General features: G+C 38.7%; 1 protein-coding gene across 1 annotated transcript in view; it reads left to right on the top strand.

Moving 5' to 3' along the window:
* The window catches only part of LOC141094511 (protocadherin-9-like), a 1,849,542-nt gene that overhangs the window by 1,094,003 nt on the left and 729,952 nt on the right, over nucleotides 1-25,587 (top strand). Inside the window, exon 3 of the mRNA XM_073580360.1 lies at nucleotides 13,775-13,976. Within this exon, the coding sequence (XP_073436461.1) occupies nucleotides 13,775-13,976 (202 nt within the window). The remainder of the gene's footprint in view (nucleotides 1-13,774; nucleotides 13,977-25,587) is intronic.

The raw sequence follows: 25,587 nt of genomic DNA, 5'->3' as shown, positions 1-25,587 counted from the left end.
ATGGAAGACATACAAGACCACTGATAATCTCCCTCGATCTGGTGCTCCACGCAAAATCCCACCCCGTGGGGTCAGAATGATCACAAGAACGGTGAGCAAAAATCCCAGAACCACGCGGGGGGACCTAGTGAATGAACTGCAGAGAGCTGGGACCAATGTAACAAGGCCTACCATAAGTAACACACTACGCCACCATGGACTCAGATCCTGCAGTGCCAGACGTGTCCCACTGCTTAAGCCTGTACATGTCCGGGCCCGTCTGAAGTTTGCTAGAGAGCATTTGGATGATCCAGAGGAGTTTTGGGAGAATGTCCTATGGTCTGATGAAACCAAACTGGAACTGTTTGGTAGAAACACAACTTGTCGTGTTTGGAGGAAAAAGAATACTGAGTTGCATCCATCAAACACCATACCTACTGTAAAGCATGGTGGTGGAAACATCATGCTTTGGGGCTGTTTCTCTGCAAAGGGGCCAGGACGACTGATCCGGGTACATGAAAGAATGAATGGGGCCATATATCGTGAGATTTTGAGTGCAAACCTCCTTCCATCAGCAAGGGTATTGAAGATGAAACGTGGCTGGGTCTTTCAACATGACAATGATCCAAAGCACACCGCCAGGGCAACGAAGGAGTGGCTTCGTAAGAAGCATTTCAAGGTCCTGGAGTGGCCTAGCCAGTCTCCAGATCTCAACCCTATAGAAAACCTTTGGAGGGAGTTGAAAGTCCGTGTTGCCAAGCGAAAAGCCAAAAACATCACTGCTCTAGAGGAGATCTGCATGGAGGAATGGGCCAACATACCAACAACAGTGTGTGGCAACCTTGTGAAGACTTACAGAAAACGTTTGACCTCTGTCATTGCCAACAAAGGATATATCACAAAGTATTGAGATGAAATTTTGTTTCTGACCAAATACTTATTTTCCACCATAATATGCAAATAAAATGAAAAAAAAAACAGACAATGTGATTTTCTGGATTTTTTTTTCTCAGCTTGTCTCCCATAGTTGAGGTCTACCTATGATGTAAATTACAGACGCCTCTCATCTTTTTAAGTGGTGGAACTTGCACTATTGCTGACTGACTAAATACTTTTTTTCCCCACTGTACCTAAGGTAATCTGAGAGCATAACCAACAATGAAAAAGATGTTCCAAGGAAAGAGTGCATCAAATCAATTATTAAAACACTAATTTTATTCAATAATTTTCTTTAAAAGCAAATAACATACAATATATTTAGAACAAATGGTCTAGTGATTCAAATTGAAATTAAGTCATATATCAGTTGACATAATTATTTGTGGAATGCATGCAAGTAAAAAGCATCACTAAATTTAAAGAACTCAATGAAAAATAAGAAAATCCCCTGCAGAAAGCCCCATGCATATCAAAAATGATGGTAACAATTAGGTAGTAAATTATAGGTGCAAATGGGGGAATGTATCTAGTATGCAGGCAGCAAAGAAACAAAAATAGCAATGATTAGCTCACTCATCAAGGACCCGATACTTGTTTCACCACTGCTTCATCAGGAACCCTGATTCCTATATTTGCTTCTTGGCACAAAAGGAAAAGCGTAACAGACATGTGGATTTGCACACAAAAGTGAGGATATAAATAGGGACCAGTGTTGTGACAGTCTTCTAAATGCAGACTCTGACAGTTGATGATGAGACTTATTTCTTTGTGGTGGTTCAGTATCCAGCAATGCAGTAAATATCCAGAAAAGAGAACATGAATGGCAGCACTCACTAGTCTCTTCTGTGAATTAAAAGTCAGTTATTTCAACATAATCATGACACCCACCTAGAGCAATGTTTCTCAACTCCAGTCCTCAAGACCCACCAATAGGTCAAGTTTTCAGGATATCCTTAGCATTGCAAAGGTGATTTCAACACCTGCTTAAGAATTAATTCCATCACCTGTGCAATACTAAGGAAATCCTGAAAACATGACCTGTTGGTGAGTCTTGAGGACTGGAGTTGAGAAACACTGATCTAGAGGTAGTGCAGCGTGCAAGGGGAGTCATGCACCCCAATGAATTTATCTAGGGGTGCAGTGATCATATTGATACCACATGTGTTTCACAGAATTATATGCCAATGAGCAGTGAAGAAAATTACATTTTTAAAAATAAAATGTTGTTTTACCCCAAGTTTTTAATTTTTCTATGGGCTAAAAGGAATTTTTTTTACAACAAACTGAGATCCATTTTATCCTGAATGCACCAACATGTAATCTGTTTTTCATGCACAATGCAAAGCTCAGAAGACAAGGAGCACCAGATTTTATTGTTATGGTTTGCAGGTGCAATGACCCACTGGATGAACCCATGAGGTGCCAGAACAGCAGGACCCCCATAAGTGACCCCATTTTATGAACTATACCACTCAATGAATTCACCTACAGGTGAAGCGATCATATTGACCCCATGGGTGTGTCACAGAATTTTATACCATTGGGCAGTGAGGACAAAGTAACTACATTTTTACCACCAAAATTTTGCTTTAGCTTTCAAAGATTTTACATTTTCACACAAGAAGTGTGCAAACATGGCACCAAAATGTGTCCCACAATTACTACTGAATGTGGCAATACCCCATATATAGCTATACAGTACTACTTAGCCACACAGAGAGACTCGGGATGGAAGGAGCGCTATTTGCCTATTCAATTGAATGGGTCGGTGCACATGTCAGTATGTTTCCACTGACCATTTGTATATGAGCAAAACATGCTGACATGTCCATTTTAATGCCAGCACGTGCCAAAAAAGGCCCACAAACTTGCACATGCATTACACATATGGATGTCTTCTGTGTGACAAGCATCGGCGCTGGGAAAGAAGCAATACAGTAAGCACTGTTCTCAGTTACTGAGTGCTGAACACGGCTCTCATCATTCTCCCCTGCTCTGCCAGCGATCGATGCGAGCAGGGGAGAATGATTACAGTTATAGTTAATGTCAGCCTTTCTTGCTCTCCTTATGTCACTCCCCCGACTTGACATGTTCATGATATGTCAATAAATCAGTGAAACTTCCATCTCGATGAGTGCGACCTTTTCTCTTTGCATGGATTCACAGTTATAGTTAAGTCATAAAAGAGATAGAAGGAGGCGGCTGATGGGACAATTACTTCCATCAGCCTACCCCTGCTGCTGCTAAAGACAGCGACAGCAGGAGTGGCTGATAGGGGATCATTATGACATAATGATATGTCCATTGTCAAATAGGACAAGGGCACATTGATGGATCATTACGTCAATTGTCAGAAAGGGGTTAAAATTATTTTTAGGTGGAAAAAGTTACCACCTTTCACAGAAAAGGTGACAACATATTGAGCATTGGAGTTAAAACCGTAGGGTCATGCACCAATTGTCAGAATGGAAAACTTTAATCCTTGTTAGAATGTAGCAGCAGTGCTTATGCTTCATCTCTATTCCATTAAATTCCTATGGGGCCATGGAGCTACTAAGTGCTGCACTTGGTCTTTTTCAGCAACCACATAAGGAAAATACCCATTTCTCAGAAGGATAAAATTCCTGATTCTGCCAATTGGTACAGGGCACAGTGCTTGGATCCTCACTGATCATAAGTTTTTAATACCTATCTTGTTGATAAATGATGATTGGTAACTTGTTTTCACTGAACAACCTATTTAACTTAGTAATTAGCATAAAATAATAGAAAAGACTGACCTCTGTCATGCTTGGGAAAATTTTGTTTGTTAAAACTTTATTGCGCAAGCTGCCGAGTACCCTAGATGATGCCATTACAGGTGTGGTGAGCTGTTGTTGGTTATCTTATGTTGGTAGCTACCATGTGACACACTAAGATGTAGAAAAATACTGCTGCAAAATTAGCTTAAACATGCCTCATGCATCATTGACCAAGACACTTCAAGTGTTAAGTTATATAGGTAGTGTAATCTTCAATCTTCAGTAGCACAAAGCTCCCTTGCATCCTGACTTTTTTATTGCCAGATGGTTTTGCATTCTTGAACATTGACAGGTCATACTGTCACAGCTATCCCATACTTTGTGTTCTTCATCAGATTTCGGAAGAAATTCTTGGACTTTTGTGCGCTGCCAGATAAAATCACTAATCCAGTTTATGAGAAAGATTAATCCATTTTATTTCCCAACGCGTTTCGAAATGTGTACCATTTCTTCTTCAGGGGATGACATATCTGATATGTCATCCCCTGAAGAAGAAATGGTACACATTTCGAAACGCGTTGGGAAATAAAATGGATTAATCTTTCTCATATACTGGATTAGTGATTTTATCTGGCAGCGCACAAAAGTCCAAGAATTTATTCCGAAATCTGATGTTTTAAGTGGTCACAGAAGCTGACCTTTGGACGTGCAGCAAGCAGATTACTGATCCCACATGCCTGAACCTCTCCTAAAAAGGGTGAGTAAATTCTAATCTACTTCTCCAGAAATAACCCAGATAAGACCCTATTGCGCTTTTTTGTTCCTTTAGTTTGAATACTTTGTGTTCTGTGATGCTGCAAATAGAGGCAGCTTTGCCTATCCAGCATTGGAGGAGTAAAGCTGCACTGATACTTGCCAGATCCAGCAACTTATGCAAAAGGGTTTGTAAGTGCTGTGCTATTTGCCTAGGAGACTGGCCATTTCTGATAGACTTCAGTAGTAGCTAGTAACCTAGTTAACAAACAATAAACTGTTAAATTAAAAATCCCTCTGTTCTTAAGATCAGAGAGTATTTTTCATAAGATATAAACGGCAAAGTTGCGTCTTTCTACAAGCTTATTACAACTGTATGCATTTAAGAAGATGAGACAAAATATTTAACATTTTTCTACATTTGTGCAATAATTATTCAATCCATTACAGTCTTCCTAAGATTATGGAATGGGATAACTGTATTGCTTCCTCAATTATTTAAATGCCTCTTAGTTGTCTCACAGCATATTTAGCAAAACGTCTACCTAAGTTATTCCAAAATGTAGGACCTAACCTAATGTACATCTGGCTGGGTGAAATGGAAAAAGGTCCCTTTCTTTCTGACCAAGAGATCCTAAATATATTCAAAGCAGCCATCCAATAGAACCAGACAAGTTGTCACAAAGAAGCAACTCAAATGTCATAATCAAAGCAAAGAATTGTCAGTCTAGCTTAATTTTGATGAGCTTTCCTATAAACATTAATTTTATTCACTGCTATTTTTGAAAAATAAAATTGGTACATAAAATTGTTTATTTTGCTTTTAATTTTATGAGTAAAGGCATAGATTATATGTGAATTATCAAGATTGGTGTCTAAGAAAATATGGGACATTAAAATTATATTACCTTATGTATTGGGAACAGGAAGGACAATGAAGACAAAAAATAACTTTTCCTCTAATACATATGATATCAAGCAAATATGATGCATTGTAATGTGATGCAATTTTTTGCGTACATGACTGACAATTAGGCAAATGGTCATTGTTACTAATATCACTTGATTTCTGTACTTCTTAATGTTAATGTTGTTTTCTAAGATAACCATTAAGACCTATGACACATCCAGAATATAAGGACTAGAGTTGAGTGACTTTGGTCAGATCGGGTTTCATGAAACAAAATTTGTTTCAGATGAAACTGGTCAGACTAGGGCAAAAAAGTCAGAGTTTTGTCCAAAACCCGACCCCAATGCAAGTCAATGGGAAATAAAAGTCGGCAATGAGCAGATGACATTCATCCACTCAATGCCGACTTTTAGTCCCCATTGACTTGCATTGGGGTCGGGTTTCGGATGAAACTCCGACTTTTTTTGCCCTAGTCGGACCAGTTTCATCTGAAACAAATTTTGTTTCATGAAACCCGGTCCAACCAAAGTCGCTCAACTCTAATAAGGACTAATAAACTAACTGAGCATATTGGCGAATATAAATATCACTGGATATCTGTTTAAGAAGATTCATGGTAACAGAGAAATGAAAAACCAAAAAGAACTGAACTGGAGTAGACTTGAATGACATGCATGATGTAAAAGCATGTTCACACTGGCCATAAAAGCAAGCAAAACCAAAAGGAAAAAACAATGTGTGTATATACCCTAATGAAAATAAATAAGTAAAAAAGCCAGTGCATTAAATAACATAGGGTACTTGGTAAACACTATTTTGATCAAAAAAGTATAAAGCTGTCCCACCACGGCAAGGTGTACCCATTTGAGACAGTAACTACACTAACGGTTAAAACCTACCTAGTGTGAACAGTGGCAGAGTCTCTGGGTCCCAAACGGACACCAAGCTTCAGAGGGACTATAAGTGAACTACACAGCTCAGTAGAAAGGAGGCCACACCCTATTTGTACTGAATACAAAAATGCTGAAGAAAAAACAAAAAAAACTGAACTGGAGTAGACTTGAATGACATGCATGATGTAAAAGCATGTTCACACTGGCCATAAAAGCAAGCAAAACCAAAAGGAAAAAACAATGTGTGTATATACCCTAATGAAAATAAATAAGTAAAAAAGCCAGTGCATTAAATAACATAGGGTACTTGGTAAACACTATTTTGATCAAAAAAGTATAAAGCTGTCCCACCACGGCAAGGTGTACCCATTTGAGACAGTAACTACACTAACGGTTAAAACCTACCTAGTGTGAACAGTGGCAGAGTCTCTGGGTCCCAAACGGACACCAAGCTTCAGAGGGACTATAAGTGAACTACACAGCTCAGTAGAAAGGAGGCCACACCCTATTTGTACTGAATACAAAAATGCTGAAGAAAAAACAAAAAAAACTGAACTGGAGTAGACTTGAATGACATGCATGATGTAAAAGCATGTTCACACTGGCCATAAAAGCAAGCAAAACCAAAAGGAAAAAACAATGTGTGTATATACCCTAATGAAAATAAGTAAGTAAAAAAGCAAGTGCATTAAATAACATAGCGTACTTGGTAAACACTATTTTGATCAAAAAAGTATAAAGCTGTCCCACCACGGCAAGGTGTACCCATTTGAGACAGTAACTACACTAACGGTTAAAAACTACCTAGTGTGAATAGTGGCAGAGTTTCTGGGTCCCAAACGGACACCCAGCTTCAGAGGGACTATAATGGTTTTTCTTCAGCATTTTTGTATTCAGTACAAATAGGGTGTGGCCTCCTTTCTACTGAGCTGTGTAGTTCACTTATAGTCCCTCTGAAGCTGGGTGTCCGTTTGGGACCCAGAGACTCTGCCACTATTCACACTAGGTAGGTTTTAACCGTTAGTGTAGTTACTGTCTCAAATGGGTACTCCTTGCTGTGGTGGGACAGCTTTATACTTTTTTGATCAAAATAGTGTTTACCAAGTACACTATGTTATTTAATGCACTTGCTTTTTTACTTATTTATTTTCATTAGGGTATATACACACATTGTTTTTTCCTTTTGGTTTTGCTTGCTTTTATGGCCAGTGTGAACATGCTTTTACATCATGCATGTCATTCAAGTCTACTCCAGTTCAGTTTTTTTGGTTTTACTTCAGCATTTTTGTATACAGTACAAATAGGGTGTGGCCTCCTTTCTATTGAGCTGTGTAGTTCACTTATAGCCCCTCTGAAGCTGGGTGTCCGTTTGGGACCCAGAGATTCTGCCACTATTCGCACTAGGTAGGTTTTAACTGTTAGTGTAGTTACTATCTCAAATGGTTACACCTTGCCGTGGTGGGACAGCTTTATACTTTTTTGATCAAAATAGTATTTACCAAGTACCTAATGTTATTTAATGCACTTGCTTTTTTACTTATTTATTTTCATTAGGGTATATACTCACATTGTTCTTTCGTTTTGGTTTTAATAGAGAAATGAATAGCATAATTGAAGATAATATTGGTTATAGCTATAAAGTACTAATAAATAATATTCAGAAAACATATCCACTTATTGATAAATATGTTTCTTGAACCCTTTTGTTTTCTTTTTCCATAGTTGCAAATTTCTATACAGAGTTTTTTAGCATTCAACCTTTTAATATATATTTTTATGTGGGAGCTAACAGGTATTTATAGTAGGGGATTACTATTGATATCACCTTATACTTAGCGGCATGCATTAGATTTAGTAAAGATAAATTTATATTTTGATAATAAAGGTATTTATCATTTTACCAACATTGTATAATTTTTACACAATTAATTTGCATTTTTTGCATGAAATAAGTGTTCCATTCAATAGAAAGTCAGAACTTAATATTTGATATTGAAACCTTTTTTGTAATTACAGAGGTCAGATGTTTCTTGTAGTATTTGACCTAGTTTGCACACACTGAAACAGGGATTTTGGCCCACTCCTACAAACAGATCTTCTCCAAATCTTTCAGGGTTTGTGGTTGTCACTGGGCAACATTGAGTTTTAGCTCACTCCAAATATTTTCTGTTGCGTTCAGGTCTAGAGACTGGTTACTGGCTAAGCATTCAAGGATCTTGAAATGGGTCTTACAGAGCCACTTGCTAATTGCCCTTGCTGTGTGTTTCAGGTCATTGTCATGTTGAAAGACCCTTCCACGACCTATCTTCAATGCTCTTACTGAGGGAAGATGGTTGCTGACCAAAATCTTGCAATACATGACCCCATTCAGCCTTCCTTCAATATGATGCAGTTGTCCTGTCCCCTTTGCAGAAAAGCAACACCAAAGTATGATGTTTCTTCCATCATGCTTCATGATTGTACTTGGAATTGTACTCATCCTTTGTCTTCTTCAAAACATTGCGAGTGGAGTTAATAAAAAATAGTTCTATTTTGATCTCATATGACCACACAACCTGCTCCCATGCCTCCACTGGAACATCCAGATGGTCATTGGCAAACTACAAAAAGGTCTGGACTTCTGATGGCATGAGCATGGGGACCTTGCGTGAACTGCAGGATTTTAATCCATGACGGCATAGTGTGTAACCAATATTAATGAGCAAGCACTAAAATGCTCGGGTGCTCATTGCTCATGTCGAGCATATTGAAATGCTCGGGTGCTCAACACGAGCAGCAAGCCCAATGTAAGTTTATGGGAAACTCGAGCATTTTTGCTTTGACCCCATCAGTGGTCTTTAGAGGGTCTATAAACTGTTGAAATCGATGGGAACATTGCTCAAATGACATGGGAACATCAAGTGGAAGACACCTGGAAACATTTCGGACTCCTAGGTCACTGCTGCAATGCAATGTTGTCAGAGTCTTAAGCCACTTTTACAGACTCACAATAAAACATACAAAAACGAAACCAAAGTGGATTTTCCTGGGACATATGTTATGAAACATCCTTTTCAGGGTAATGATTTGTATGTAAGGCCAAATAACCCAAAACAAGAATGCTCCTTCACCACTTGGGCTATGTTCAAACGTAGCATTTTTTATGCATTTTTCAACTTTAGCATTGCTTTCAAGACAAATGCATTCACTGGGAAATGTCATTTTAACATTTTGCAACCTTATCTGGCCATGTGGTATGTGACATGATCTGACACATCCTGTTTCATTTATGACGGAGAGACTCTGAAAGTCACAAAGCTATTTTTATAGGGCCATTAGGTGGCCTTTACTAGCAGTCGGTCCTCAATATTCTTAGAGAGCCATCAGTCAGCTATGCTTTGTTGTTCCCATTTTTAAACAGCGAGTCTCCTATCATACTGTATTATTGCGTATGCAGTGAGTGGCAGGGCTGCCCAAAATTTGGATGCACCCCAATACCTCTTTGATGAGACCTACAGGAGGGCCACCTGAGAGCAATGTTTCCATTATTAGGAAGTTGGTGCTACCATACTGTTTGCTTATGCATTGCATGAAAGGCCTGCCCTGCATCAAATCTTGATGCTCCCCAATACCCCTTTGAAGTCACGTACAGGATGGCCACTCTGTGCTGCTGTAGATCAGCACACTCATCTCCCAGGAAGTGCAGCATCTTGTTCATGGCACAGCAAAGTGATGATCTCGCTGCTGTGCTCTGAACAGGACAGTAGTGAGCGGTGATTGAAGCCTGTACTGTAATACTATTTACAAGCTATGATCACCACTCTCTGCTGCAGATACTTACCCTGGACCCTCGCTTCCTGGCAGCTTTTCCCCTGCAAATCCTGTAATCACATGCACTGAGCAATGTGTGGTGAAGACAGGGAAAATAAAGCCCACAGCATACTATGAGGGCTACAGCAAAATGGCCGTGATCTCCTCCCACAGCTGTGACCTGGACAGCCCAGAGGCAGGAGGAGCTGCCTCAATGCAAGAGATGTGGTCGAAGCCAACTTCTGTCTCTAATGCCCATGGCTGCTGTAAATGAGGTGTGCAAGTGTTGTGCCCAGACACTTACACTCCCACTAATAGAAATGACAGCCCCCACTGGCAAAAGTAAACGTTAATAAATAAAAAACTATTAAAAGTATTTATCTTATTTTTCTAATAAATATAATTGATTACATAACCAATTATTATTAATACAAAAATTAAAATCACACCACCTTCCCTTTAAGGGAAAAAAAGCATGCACCTCTCCTGTAATCTCTTAAGATGCTCTCCTAACCACTCCACACCCCCTTCCCTCATCAAACACGTCCCCCATCTTTCCCGCTCATCATACAGCAGCACTATCATGGCCAAAGTAATACAGAAGCATTAGTGGAAACGCGATGATTTACTGAACTGTGATTGACTTTTACCACTTTTGAGTAAAAATGCTTGTGAAAGCAAAAATGGATTTGAATGCTACGATTGTGCTGAATTTAAGATTGGCCAGCATTTTCTGAACACGTTCTCTCATCTCTACTAGCCACAAAAGAAGACACCAATATTATATTTTATAAATATTGCAGGTATAGGGTCCTTTTTCAGATTTTGAACTGGGGCCTTGGATCTTAAAATTGTGTGTGTTTGTGTGTATGTATATGTGTTTTTATAACTCCTTTATTAGATTTTTCTTTTTATTAAAGGTGCTGATCACAACATGCACTCTAGGGAAGTAGAAAACATAATGAATACATTCTAGACAAAACCTTAAAAGTGCCTAACATTAAAGGACATAAATTCACTGCGAATTTCCATAAAAAATGCTGCAGTATAGATTATTATACATAAGATATTGAAGGTTTATCACATCTATACGAATGCAACTCCCAAAATAAGCTCAGGGACAGAAAACAAATTGAGGGATTAATTCATTTATATTCAGTGTCAATCTCGTCAAACATTCAAAGGACCCCATAACTGTCAGAACATTCACAGGTCAATATTCGTTAAAAATACTCTTGCGGCGTTAATTGACATTTGCTCTAGAATTTTAAGGTTATGTTTTTTGCCTGCTGAAATGCATCAAATGCCAGTAATTAAAGTGAACTAAAGCGAAATTAATTTTGCACCAGCTGGCAGGTTTTGTGTTTGTCTTCTCTTTTCTTTCATTTTTAATCATCTCTGTACACCTTGAATACTCTCGCAGACACTGGAATCATATCCCCTGCTTTTCAATTTCCTTATCTGCTTTTACATTTATTCAGCAATGTAAGCAAGGTCTGTGTAGGTGATATCTTTGGATAGCATATTAAATTGCCAGTCCAATTTCTGGGTGATATTCCATTACACAAAATCTGCTCATCCAACCTTCATTGACAATAGATTCACAAGGTAAACAAGACAGCAAATTATTTTCTTTTTGGTGTGGCCGGCAAATTGGATACAATTTTTTTTACCAAGAAAGGAGCATAATGATATTGGATAGTAGATGTGTGTGCTAATTGAAAATATAAAAGAAAATTACCATATAAACTAAGTACATTATTGCTATTTATTACTAGAACAAATAATTTAAAATGTAATCCTTTACCAAACCCCAGGCACATTCGAGATCTACTGTAAGTAAGCATGATAGAATAGGGTATTTGTGAAGGATGAAATAAGTCGGAAAAGAGACATAGCGTTGGACAAAATAGGGTCTAATATAATTTAATTAAAGTGATACTTTGAAGTCTGTAGGTATGGACTCAAGGGAGATAATTTATTAAGACTCATATGCCAGTCTTGAACCTACAGCCAGATAAACACATTTGGCACTTTTTTCAGCTGTCTGTGCATCTGAAAATGAAATCTACACCATCTTCCGGTTTATTAAATTTGCCAGTATACTAGCATATATTATAGTAAAATTGTTGCTTTGCAGTAGACCTTGTCCCCCTTGGCTAAATGCTACACACCATTTGAAAAAGTGCTAGAGCCTGTGTAAAAGGACAACAAAAATAGTGCATGATAATTCCCAGTATACATCATAAATCTTGGCCTTGTTGTTTTTACCTTACCATAATGTAGGAAGTTTACAAAATTGAGAAATAGATATTGTCTCTCATATGATGAATATGAAGATTTAGGTTCTTTGGGCATTTTCACAGCTTGAAGATCAACACATTGCAAGCTAGTTACTAATATAGGTTAATTATGAGGTCTGCAGCAGTTTTCCCGATTTCAAACCCCATCTTCGGGACATGAAGTTTCAATTTTTCATTCATTTTGGCTCAGGCAGAGATCGTTGTTTCCCTACTCAATCATCACTGATGCTGAGACAGAAAGTTATTTTCAACATTTTAACAAATCAAACAATAGCAAATATATGGTAGTTATCTCAATGATGGTCATAGACAAAAGAATGTGTCTACTCAAAAACAGTATATGGGTCCCTTTTTTGACTGTGACAAATGTAATTTACTGCTATGGAGATGGAAGTGAACCTCCTTATCTCTTGGATCCCTGTGTGGCTGCTCAAAATGCATCAATGTTTTGTCCATTCCTGAGTCATTAGGCTCTTTTTATCCTCACAAAATATTGGTATATTGGCATATATTGGTATAATATTAGGATAGGGCAATTTTTTTTACATCGTGGAAAGTCATATGCATTATTAGTATAATAGTATAATATTACCGAGATCAAACTTGGCATATCCATATATTAGGCAGCTTTACTTAAAGGGGTTGTTAACTAGTGGAAAGCCCCAACTTAATCAATTCAGGACCAGCATTAAAATCAAAACAGTCTATACTCACCTTCTACAACACCGCCGATCCATCAATGTTGACATGGCTGTTCATCAGCTGCAATCTATACTACATCATCAGAACAGATATTTGCCCTGATGAAGCAATGTTGATCTGCAGCCAAATAGTGGTATCTCATTAGCAGCAGTGGTCAAGCAACACAACAAGAAACCCCATCAACATCTTTGGAACATCACAGCTGCAGGAGATGAGTATATATTATTTTAATTTCTGTCCTTAATTGATTAAGCCTCAGTTGTCCAATAGTGGACAGCTACTTTAAAGGGTTTATACTACCTCCAAAAAGATTTGCAAAAACAGAAGTAAATGTTAAAACATAGAAAAAGAAACAAAATTGACCTTTTCTTTAGTTTAGGTCTTTGTTTAGAAGAAATCAACATGTGACCACTATAGTCCAACACAGGTCTCAACACAAACCATAATTCACACACCATTGTATATTGCTGAGTGATGATCCTGGTAAAATGTAGCAAATGACTGATGGCTACAACAGTCACACGCTAGCAGCTTGTAAATCTAAACTGGAAGGACTAGGGAATCTCCTGCAAGGGATCAATAGGGAAAAGATAAATGAGTTATATATTTTTTTATTGTTGTCATTTTTCAATTTGTTTTCAATTTTTTTAGAAGTTGGAAAATCCCTTTAACTTTTCTCAAATTGAATATTTTAGCTGCCATAAAATTTTCATTCCTATATATTATAAAGGACCATAACTAGTGTATCCTATGTTCTTATTTCAGTCCCAGCGACGTGTTACATTCCATTTACCTGATGGCTCCCAAGAAAGCTGCAGTGATAGTGGCCTTGGAGACCATGATCCTGTAGGAAGTGGAACTATTATCTCACACCCTCTTCCACTGGTTCAGGCACAGGATGAATTCTATGACCAAGCTTCTCCAGACAAGAGAACTGAAGCTGATGGAAACTCCGACCCAAACTCTGGTAAGTCAGTCATTCTTTCTTTTATTTGGTTTAATTTGTTGGTTAACAATCTTTGAGATATAAAAAATACAATATTAATGCAAATGACAAAATATATATGGATATTGAAATAATAACTGGCAGTTTTACCAGGTGCATTGCTTGACTATTGGTTATTTATTTAAAGATCATTTTTTCATGTGATATTGTCTATTATTAATCTACAGTCAATTAGTGTTAGAGCAGTTTAATTAGATCTCACCTTCGAATTCTGGATTAATTGCTTTGGTATAAGGTAATGAAAGTATTTCATCTGCTCAAAGACTGCTGCAATAAAATATTCTTTGGTGCAAGGTCTGGCACATGAAATATGGGTAATGTTCTTTTGTAATTTTGCTTTAATATATTAAAAGAAGGACATAATGTATAATATGAAAATATCATTTTCACATTATTTTATATTCCTTGAAACAATATATAGTAAAAAAAAAATGAAAATACAAAGTGTATCCAACACCTGTATACAATGTAAAGGACCATGACTTATTTTACGTAGTTCATTTGCTATGTGAATCAATCCGTCTTATTCAATGATTTGCCAAAGGAACAGCCAATAGAATATAAAATGTGAGAGGCTTATCAGGATCTTTACTTTAATCGTCTTGAAGCGAGTCACCAGGCATAAGAAATTGAATGACCCCCCCACATGTTTTTGGCATTGTCAGTTTGGTCATAGTCATAGATATGGTAGAATATCAAAATATACTATAAATTTTCCACCTTGGAAACTGATTCATAGAAACTTAGGTTTTTCTTTAGGGTAAATTAAATTAGTCCATTGACTTGAGATGAATTAATATTATTTATTTTTATGAAATCAATTAAAATATACATAGACTCAAATGAGAACATGTAGAAATAGTGAATTTCTCAATTTAAACATTTACCACCTGCGTGTAATGTATACACTTAAATATTATATTGTAACTATTAGACTGAATCAAATTGGCGCATAGCATCCAATGCGAGAAAATCAGATGCCATATGCTAACGACAGTCGGCTCATACTCTGCTGCAAGTGAGTTGGCATAAAAAAATAATCGCAGATATGAACTGCCAAATAGAATAATGCTGGTCCGTGTAATATGCAAAGTTTTATCGCATAGCATTCAGCCGAGTTATCCGATCGTATGAGAGAGTGCTCAAATTGATAGTGATTGAAGTACAAGGATCCCAAAAATCATTTTTTTTTATTATAGTAATCTAGTGAGATAAATAGTTTAGGAGTTGAGGAATGTACACTGATCCTCCCAGTTATCGTCAAAAAGCCTACATATGCATCAGATTAAAGTTGGTCAGGACTGGATAACCATTGCATGTGTATAGTGGACTCTTACCAGGTGTCAAATGTTGAACCCAAGACAAATTACTATATATTGTGATCATGTTTTTAGCTTATTACACCCAATTTTTATCAAGCAAGTTTTGTTCTACGTGTTTTAAACTTAAAAACATCAAGATTAAGATGGATTGCAACATGTTATGATCTGCACTTTTCTTCTCTAAATGAATAGCATCTTGGTATATTATGCTCACCTCAGTTCTGACTGTTGGTTATACACATGTATTTGATGAGTAGATGTTTCAAAGCTCTAGGGTGTTTATTAGCTTGATGGATTGATGATTTTCAATGTGATATTTGGAGCCATTTGCAGGAGACTTTTTTCACCTAAAATAAAAACGATCACAAAGTGTTCCTATAATTTCTTTAGACTGGATTTTGCAGTTGCTGCCCTACGTAAGTGCTTGCAAATACATTATTTAAAAAAAATTCTTACAGAAAGTAGTTTGCACATAGATTTGTATTATAATAAAAAAATGATAATTACAGGTTGCACTTATTTATGTATTTAATGTACCTGATTTATGTGTATTTGCAAAGCTAATCAGTTCACACAGAATGCTAAGAAAGCTTCAGATTGGTTTCTTGTTATTATCTTCTGAGAAACATTGTTTTATAATAGATTTAGACCTTGTGCTTAGGCATAAGTACAAACAGCTGAAGGACAATGTCACATGAATAATCTTTTGAATAGACTTATATGGTAATGCTACAAACATAATATGCCATTATATTGTAAGTCAATGCTTTTTTTTACAGATTCTCTTAGATATTGCATTCCCTTATCATAAATGTATTCTAAGTTATAGAAATGAATCTATTTGTTTAGCTCTTGTATATTTACAGTTGTGCTCAAAAGTTTACATGCCCAAACAGAATTTTTGCTTTCTTGGTCTTTATTCAGAGAATATGAGTGATAACACCAAAATTTTTTCTCCACTCATGATTAGTAGTTGGGTGAAGCCATTTATTGTCAAACTACTGTGTTTTCTTTTTAAATCATAATGACAACTCAAAACATCCAAATGACCCTGATCAAAAGTTTACACACCCTTGTGATTTTGGCCTGATAACTTGCACAGAAGTTGACACAAATGGGTTAAATGGCTACTAAAGGTAACGTCCTCACCTGTGACCTGTGACAAATGATAGGAAAATTGTTCGGGATGCAAAGAAAAACCCACAAATAACATTAGCTGAAATACTGGACTCTCTGAAAACTAGGGTGTGGCTGTTTCAAGATGCACAATAAGGAGGCACTGGAAGAAGAAATGGCTGCATGGTTGAGTTGCCAGAAGAAAGCCAATAGTGTGCAAATGCCACAAAGTATCTCACCTACAATACGCAAAACAGCACAGAAACAAGCCTCAAAACTACTGGAACAAGATAATTTGGAATGATAAGACCAAAATTGAACTTTTTGGCCACAACCATAAACATTACATTTGGAGAGAGGTCAACAAGGCCTATGTTGAAAGGAACACCCTTTATACAGTCAAGCATGTAGGTGGCTCACTGATGTTTTGGGGATGTGTAAGCTACAAAGGCACAGGAAACTTGGTCAAAGTTGTAGGACAGAAGAATGCAGCACATTATCAGCAAATACTGGAGGAAAATTTCCAATCATCAGCCAGGAAGCTGCACAAGGGACTTACTTGGATGTTCCAACATGACAACAATCCAAAACAAGTCGACCTGTCATTGGCTACAGCAGTGCAAAGTGAAGGTTCTGGAGTGGCTATATCAGTCTCCTGACCTCAATATAACTGAGCCACTCTGGGGAGATCTCAAACACGCAGTTCATGCTAGACAGCCCAGGAATTTAAAGGAACTGGAAGAATAGTGGGCAGCTTTTCCATCTGAGAAAATAACTAACCTCATCCAAAACTACCACAAAAGCCTTCAAGCTGTCATAGATGTTAGAGGGGGCAATACATGATATTAAGAAATGGGGTATGTGAACTTTTGATCGGTGTCATTTGGCTTTCTTCTGGAGACTTGACCATGCAGCCCATTTTTCTTCAAGTGCCCCTTGACTGTGCATCTTGAAACAGCCACAGCACTAGCTTTCAGAGAATCCAGTATTTCAGCTGATGTTATTTGTGAATTTTTCTTTGCATCCCAAACAATTTTCCTGGCATTTGACACAGTTCACAGATGTGGATGTTACATTTAGAAGCCATTCAAACCAATTTATGTCAACTTCAGGGCATGTTATGAAGCCAAAATCACCATGGTATGTAAACTTTTGATCAGGGTCATTTGGATGTTTTGGGTTGTCATTATGATTTAAAAATAGAAAACACAGTAGTTTGACAATAAATGGCTTCACCCAACTACAAACCATGAGCAGAGAAAAAATGTTTGTGTTATTCATATTCTCTGAAAAAAAGACCAAGAAAGCAAAAATTATGCTGGGGCATGTAAACTTTTGAGCACAACTAAAAATAAGGAGGAACTTGAAGAAAAATGTACTGCATGGTCGATTCTCCAGAAGAAAGCGAAATGACCCTGATCAAAAGTTCACATACCCCACTTCTTAATACCATGTATTGCTTCCTCTAACATCAATGATAGCTTGAAAACTTTTGTGGAAGTTGTGGATGAGGTTCTTTATGTTCTCAGATGGTTAAGCTGCCCACTCTTCTTGGTAAAAAGCCTTCAGTTCCTGTAAATTCCTGGGCTGTCTAGCATGAATAGCATGCTTGAGATCTCCCCAGAGTGGCTCAATGATATTGAGGTCAGGGGACTGAAATGGTCACTCCAGAACCTTCACTTTGTTCTGCTGTAGCTCATGACAGGTAGACTTGGTCTTGTGTTTTGGATCGTTATCATGTAGAAGGTTAGATAAAGTATCTCATATTGTCCTTATTGAAAAAGTTTGGGATTGACAAGCCTACGGTTAGCTGAGTTCATAGCTGGCTCAGTGATTGTACTCAAAGAGTGGTAATAAATACTTGCACATTCAATTGGAAGAGTGTTTAAAGTGGGGTACCACAAGCTCTGTCCTTGCCCCAGTGTTTGTCATCATTTTTATAAATGATCTAAATAAGATAACTGAAGGTAAACTGATCAAATTTTGTGATGATGCAAAGCTAGGAGGGATAACTAACGATGGAACAGACAGAGAAAGGATTCAGGAGGATCTAGATAAACTGTGCATGAAGTAATTATTCTCTAGTGCTCCTACTTGGTCACGCCACCTCTAGAATACTGTGCTCAGTTCTGGGCACCACATTTTAAAAAAGACATTGAACAAATGAAGCAAGTTTAGAGAAGAGATACGAGGATGGTGAGCAGACTGAAAAGTATGTCCTACGAGGAACAGTTAATGATCTGGTAATGTTTAGCTTGCAAATTGCAGGCTAAGAGGAGACTTAATAGCTGCCCACAAATATCTGAAGGGATATTACAGTGTAGAGGGATCATCCTTGTCCTCATTTGCTCATGGAGACACGAAAAGCAAAGGAATTAAACTGAAAGGGAGACGATAAAGATTAGTTAATAGAAAAAACATTTTGACAGTGAGGGTGATAAATGAGTAAAACAGGCTGCGACAAGAGGTGTCGAGTTCTCCTTCAATAGAAGTCTTCAGAAGCTGGACAGACATTTGTCTGAGATGGCTTAGTGAATCCTGGGCTACATATAACATAGTGTTGGACATGATGACCCTTGAGGTCCCTTCCAACTCTAACATTCTGTCACGATTGGCTGGCGAGTAAACTGGGACCAGGGGCACCTTTCCTGGCCCTGACACTGGGGGCCATCATAATGTGCCCTGTTCCCCGGGATACCTCAGATGGCAAGGATGCTGGGACCTCCACCCTAGCCCTGTCTCCTAGCTTTAGCCCTGCGTCTGTCTCCTTCCCCCCACCCGGGGAAGAGAGGTGCTAATGGGTACCGAAGTACACCAAGCTGACAGACAGGGGAACGAGACAAGGGCAAAAGAAAATTCTATTCACAAATATTACTCTCATAAACAACAGAGGTATTCACCAGGGTGTGAAGGATGGGGAATGAAAATAAAGCAGGAAAGGATGAGGAATCTTCAAGCGCACAAACAAGCAACAGTCACACAATAAACTCCTCCAGCTCTCCAAACACCAGCTTCTCCCTCTCCAGATCTTTGTAGCAAATGCTAACTCAGACAATGATCTGGCCAGCAGACCTAGCTTTTATAGGAGAGAGGAGTGGTTAACCATGCACAACTGCAAGCAAGGATTGCCACATGGCTGATTAACCCCTGTCCTGCTAAAAGAAAACAAACACCCTTAATATGACGGAGAAGTGCTTCTTCTCAGCGGCAACGCAGGAGCCATCAGACGCTGCGGTCTTCTGGCTCTGCTCTGTCGCGGTAACCCCATGACACATTCTATGAACTGTAGTGCCACCTATTGGAATTAGCAATCCTAAAAGGCAATATCGACTCTTTAACAAACCTTTACCACATGTCTTAGGACAAAAGCAAAAACATGATCTCAATTTGCAGACACTGTGTTTTTGGGTACTGCCCTTCGTCAGTGCAAAGTGTGACATCTGGTTTAAATGGGTGAGAGACATCTGACGGGATCTGTGGAAAATGACATGTCAAGCCTGCCATGCCAATATAAGGAGATTTTTAACCATAATGTATAATTATGACACACTTGCTATTACTGTAAATGCATGCACTTTACACACTCTACCTTGCTTAAAAAAGGCTAATTATACTCTTAGAAGAAATAACGCCACATGTAGTCTAATCAATGTCTGCTTTTCTGGAGTTCTGTCTTTTTTTGAATTTTAGATAGATAGACACAAGTTAATCAGAGTAATCATTCAGGAGCTGAAGATATCCAAAGATATCTTATACTATATACAGTACGTGCTATGAACTGCACATGGTATTACAAGCTCTTATCATAATTATACGATGTCCATTAAATTAATTTAGCATAGTTTTTGTAGGACCAAAACGTAATATTGAAAAAACTCTCAGAGACCATTCAAATGTGTAGAACTTGGCCAACATGCTATAATTACCAAGCGTACAATTTTAATTGTGGTGTATCTATATTTTATACAATTGTGTCCATTAGCCTACTTTACAGATAGCATGCACTTATGTAATGTGCTCTTAAAATGTCTTATATTATGTATTATTTATATGTAAAAGAAAATTAAATTTGGTTTTAAAACAAGTAATGACCATTTCATATTCCAACTCCATGATATCTCAGTAGTCATAATTATACAATTTTTTTTCAGCTTTTAACAAAGCGTGCACATCTCAGATCTACTCTAGAAATACATTTTTAACTTTTTTTATAACTCTGGCTTTTGGATGATTTAGAAAAAAAAAAATACTGTTCATTTAAATTATAATAAAGTAACTATAGCAGAACTACCAGAACCACATTGTAATACTTTAATGGTTAATATTATTTATGATAGTATATTTAAGACATTTGGAAAAGATCTGTGGTGATGAAAAATCAATCAAACTTGATTTATTTACTATAGAGATCATGAATATTATGCTACAGAGCTAAGTGAATGAAGCCTGTACAGATACACATGTCTGAGTCTTTCCATAATATGTAGTTTTAAGTAGCCATATGTTGTTTGGTGGGGCGACTATATAGAATAATATTGCAGGGATATTCCCCCATGCAAGTATTTTTACTTGGGGAAAATATATTTACCTCTTAAGAATCTTTTTATTTTCTATTATTAAAGAAAACAAAATGTCCATGTAGTTCAAAAGGCTCTACTGGAGGTACAAGGAATTCTTTAGTTATGCTTATACATCTATGAGCACCATATTAGAAATAAATATAGCTCTGAAGTTGTTCAGTTCTTCTGAAATCAGGTTTGGCACTGGTACCTTAACTGCACTTATTACCCTTGTTTAAAAAGACACCAATAAGCCATTACCTGCATACATTTGTCTAGGTAGGGACCTTTTGTGACTCCAAAATTGCTTGATGTCCCTATAAAGCATGGCCTCCACAAAACCTTTGAAGGTGCCTAGTAGCATCTTGCCCCAAGATATCAGCATATTCCTCATAGAAATACATTACTCTGAAAACTTGCCTTATTTTCATAGTGCTTCCTGGCGCTAACTATTGTCTATGTAACAAATTGCCACATGCCTGACTTGCCTACATAATATATAAGAGGATGTGATTTATCAAGCTAAGTGACAAAATACTACAGTTGTGGCCAAAAGTATTGACACCCCTGCAATTCTGTCAGATAATACTCAGTTTCTTCCTGAAAATGATTGCAAACACAAATTCTTTGATATTATTATCTTCATTTAATTTGTCTTAAATGAAAAAAACACAAAAATAATTGTCCTAAAGCCAAATTGGTTATAATTCCACACCAAACATAAAAAAGAGGGCGGACAAAAGTATTGGCACTGTTCGAAAAATCATGTGATGCTTCTCTAAATTGTGTAATTAACAGCACCTGTAACTTACCTGTGGCACCTAACAGGTGCTGGCAATAACTAAATCACACTTGCAACAAGTTGACATGGATTAAAGTTGACTCAACCTCTGTCCTGAGTCCTTGTGTGTACCACATTGAGCATGGAGAAAAGAAAGAAGACCAAAGAACTGTCTGAGGACTTGAGAAACCAAATTGTGAGGAAGCAAGAGCAATCTCAAGGCTACAAGTCCATCTCCAAAGACCTGAATGTTCCTGTGTCTACCGTGCGCAGTGTCATCAAGAAGTTTAAAGCCCATGGCACTGTGGCTAACCTCCCTAGATGTGGACAGAAAAGAAAAATTGACAAGAGATTTCAGTGCAAGATTTAAGTCCACGCTCTCTGCCGCAAAGCAAACTTACTTCGCATCTCTCATGTCCTCCCTGTCTCATAACCCTAAACAGCTGTTCAAAACTTTCAAGTCTCTACTCCACTCTACAGCACCTCCTCCCCCTCCTCTCATCTCTGCTGAAGACTTTGCCTCCTTCTTTAAGCAGAAGGTCGACACAAACAGACAAAACTTTGACCCACAGCCCCCAATGCTCCTCTTAACCGCTCAGCCCTGTTCTGAAAAAGCCAGCTTCTCCACCATGACAGAAGATCAGCTCTCCACCCTTCTGTCAAGATCACTCCTCAAGACTTGTGCCCTCGACCCACTCCCGTCCCACCTCATCCCTAACTTGGCCACAGTCCTCATCCCATCTCTAACACACCTATTCAACCTTTCACTTACAAATGGTGTCTTTCCCTCATCCCTCAAACATGCCTCAATCACACCCATCCTCAAAAAGCCTTCCCTTGACCCATCCTCTGTGTCTAACTATCGCCCGATATCTCTTCTCCTTTACGCCTCAAAACTACTGGAACAGCATGTATATCTTGAACTGTCCTCCCACATCTCCTCCTGTTCCCTCTTTGACCGGTTACAATCTGGCTTCCGACCGCATCACTCAACTGAAACTGCCCTAACTAAAGTCACTAACGACTTACTAACCGCCAAGAGCAAGCGACACTACTCTGTCCTCCTTCTCCTGGACCTGTCCTCTGCCTTTGACACCATAGACCATTACCTCCTGCTTCAGATTCTCTCATCTTTTGGCATCACAGACTTGGCACTATCCTGGATCTCATCATACCTAACGGACCATACATTCACTGTCTCCCTCTCACACACCACCTCCTCACCTCGCCCCCTGTCTGTCGGTGTTCCCCAAGGCTCTGTCCTAGGACCCCTACTATTCTCAATCTATACCTTCGGCTTGGGACAGCTCATGGAATCCCATGGGTTGCAGTATCACCTCTATGCCGATGACACGCAGATCTACCTATCTGGACCCGACCTCGCCTCCTTACTGACTGATATCCCACAATGTCTGTCTGCTATCTCAGCCTTCTTCTCTGCTCGCTTTCTCAACCTGAACATGGACAAAACAGAATTCATCATCTTTCCCCCATCTCACTCTACCCCTCCACCAGACCAATCCATCAATGTCAACGGCTCCTCTCTTTCCCCAGTTCCGCATGCCCGGTGCCTTGGGGTGATCCTCGACTCTGCGCTCTCTTTCAAACCACATATCCAAGCCCTCGCCTCCTCCTGCCACCTCAAACTCAAAAATATTTCCCGAATCCGCTCATTCCTCAACCATGAAACCACAAAAACACTAGTGCACGCTCTTATCATCTCCCGCCTCAACTACTGCAACCTCCTATTCTCTGGCCTCCCCTCTAGCACTCTAGCACTGCTCCAGTCCATCCTACACTCTGCTGCCCGACTAATCCACCTGTCTCCCCGCTATTCCCCAGCCGCCCCCCTATGCCAGGCCCTTCACTGGCTTCCTATTGCCTAGAGGCTCCAATTCAAAACCCTAACCATGACATACAAAGCCATCCACAACCTATCTCCTCAATACATCTTTGACATGGTCTCTAGGTACCTACCTGCACGCAACCTTCGATCGTCCCAAGATCTCCTTCTCTACTCCCCCTTATCTCTTCTTCACACAGCTGCATACAAGACTTCTCCCGTGCTTCCCCTATACTCTGGAATTCCCTACCGCAACACATCAGACTCTCACCATCAACGGAAACCTTCAAGAAGAACCTGAAGACCCACCTGTTCTAACAAGCCTACAGCCTGCAATGATCCTCGGTCCACTGAACCACCGCACGACCTGCTCTACCCTCTCCTACTGTATCCTCACCCATCCCTGTAGACTGTGAGCCCTCGCGGGCAGGGTCCCCTCTCCTTATGTACTTTTGTGTCCCTTGTCCCTTGTCTTACACCTGTATATTACTCTTGTATATGTTACACTTGTCTATATTTCCCCTTTTCACATGTAAAGCGCCATGGAATAAATGGCATTATATAAATGCATAATAATAATAATAATAAATGCAAGATTGTGCGGATGTTGGATAAAGAACCTCAACTAACAGCCAAACAAGTTCAAGCTGCCCTGCAGTCCGAGGGTACAACAGTGTCAACCGGTACTATCTGTCAGCGTCTGAATGAAAAGGGACTGTAGGGTAGGAGACCCAGGAAGACCCCACTTCTTACCCTGAGATAGAAAAAAGCCAGGCTGGAGTTTGCCAAAACGTACCTGAAAAAGCCTAAAACATTTTGGAAGAATGTTCTCTGGTCAGATGAGACAAAAGTAGAGCTTTTTGGGCAAAGGCATCAACATAGAGTTTACAGGAGAAAAAAAGAGGCTTTCAAAGAAAAGAACATGGTCCCTACAGTCAAACATGGCGGAGGTTCCCTGATGTTTTGGGGTTGCTTTGCTGCCTCTGGCACTGGACTGCTTGACCGTGTGCATGGCATTATGAAGTCTGAAGACTACCAACAAATTTTGCAGCATAATGTAGGGCCCAGTGTGAGAAAGCTGGGTCTCCCTCAGAGGTCATGGGTCTTCCAGCAGGACAATGACCCAAAACACACTTCAAAAAGCACTAGAAAATGGTTTGAGAGAAAGCACTGGAGACTTCTAAGGTGGCCAGCAATGAGTCCAGACCTGAATCCCATAGTACACCTGTGGAGAGATCTAAAAATGGCAGTTTGGAGAAGGCACCCTTCAAATATCAGGGACCTGGAGCAGTTTGCCAAAGAAGAATGGTCTAAAATTCCAGCAGAGCATTGTAAGAAACTCATTGATGGTTACCAGAAGCGGTTGGTCGCAGTTATTTTGGCTAAAGGTTGTGCAACCAAGTATTAGGCTGAGGGTGCCAAAACTTTTGTCTTGCCCATTCTTGGAGTTTTGTCTGAAATGATCAATGTTTTGCTTTTTGCTTCATTCTCTTTTGTGTTTTTTCATTTAAGACAAATTAAATGAAGATAATAATACCAAAGAATTTGTGTTTGCAATCATTTTCAGGAAGAAACTGAGTATTATCTGACAGAATTGCAGGGGTGTCAATACTTTTGGCCACAACTGTATACAGTAAAGTTCTTATACTCATGCATCCAGTGTATCATTACTGCCTACGTGATACTTTTACCAGTCTTTGAGACCACTGCAAAATTTTCAGTTTGTCTGATTTTTCTCTTTAAAGGTATAGTTTTGAGTAAAATGTAAATTGCTATTTTATTGTGTAAACTACTGACAACATGTCTTCAAATTTCCAAGCACTAAATTTTGCATTTATTTTCAGGAAATGAGAAATAGTTAGCTCTGGAGATTGGGCTGGCCATGACAAGGATTTGATGTGGTGGTCCTTCATCTAGACATTGATTGACCAACTGTGTGGCATGGTGCATT

The sequence above is a fragment of the Dendrobates tinctorius genome, unplaced genomic scaffold (genome assembly GCF_039654945.1).
Source record: "Dendrobates tinctorius isolate UK_male_01 unplaced genomic scaffold, ASM3965494v1 ptg000064l, whole genome shotgun sequence".
In the NCBI taxonomy this organism is placed as follows: domain Eukaryota; kingdom Metazoa; phylum Chordata; class Amphibia; order Anura; family Dendrobatidae; genus Dendrobates; species Dendrobates tinctorius.
The sequence above is the reverse complement of the archived record's forward strand: the minus strand, read 5'-3'. Positions and strand labels throughout refer to the sequence as shown.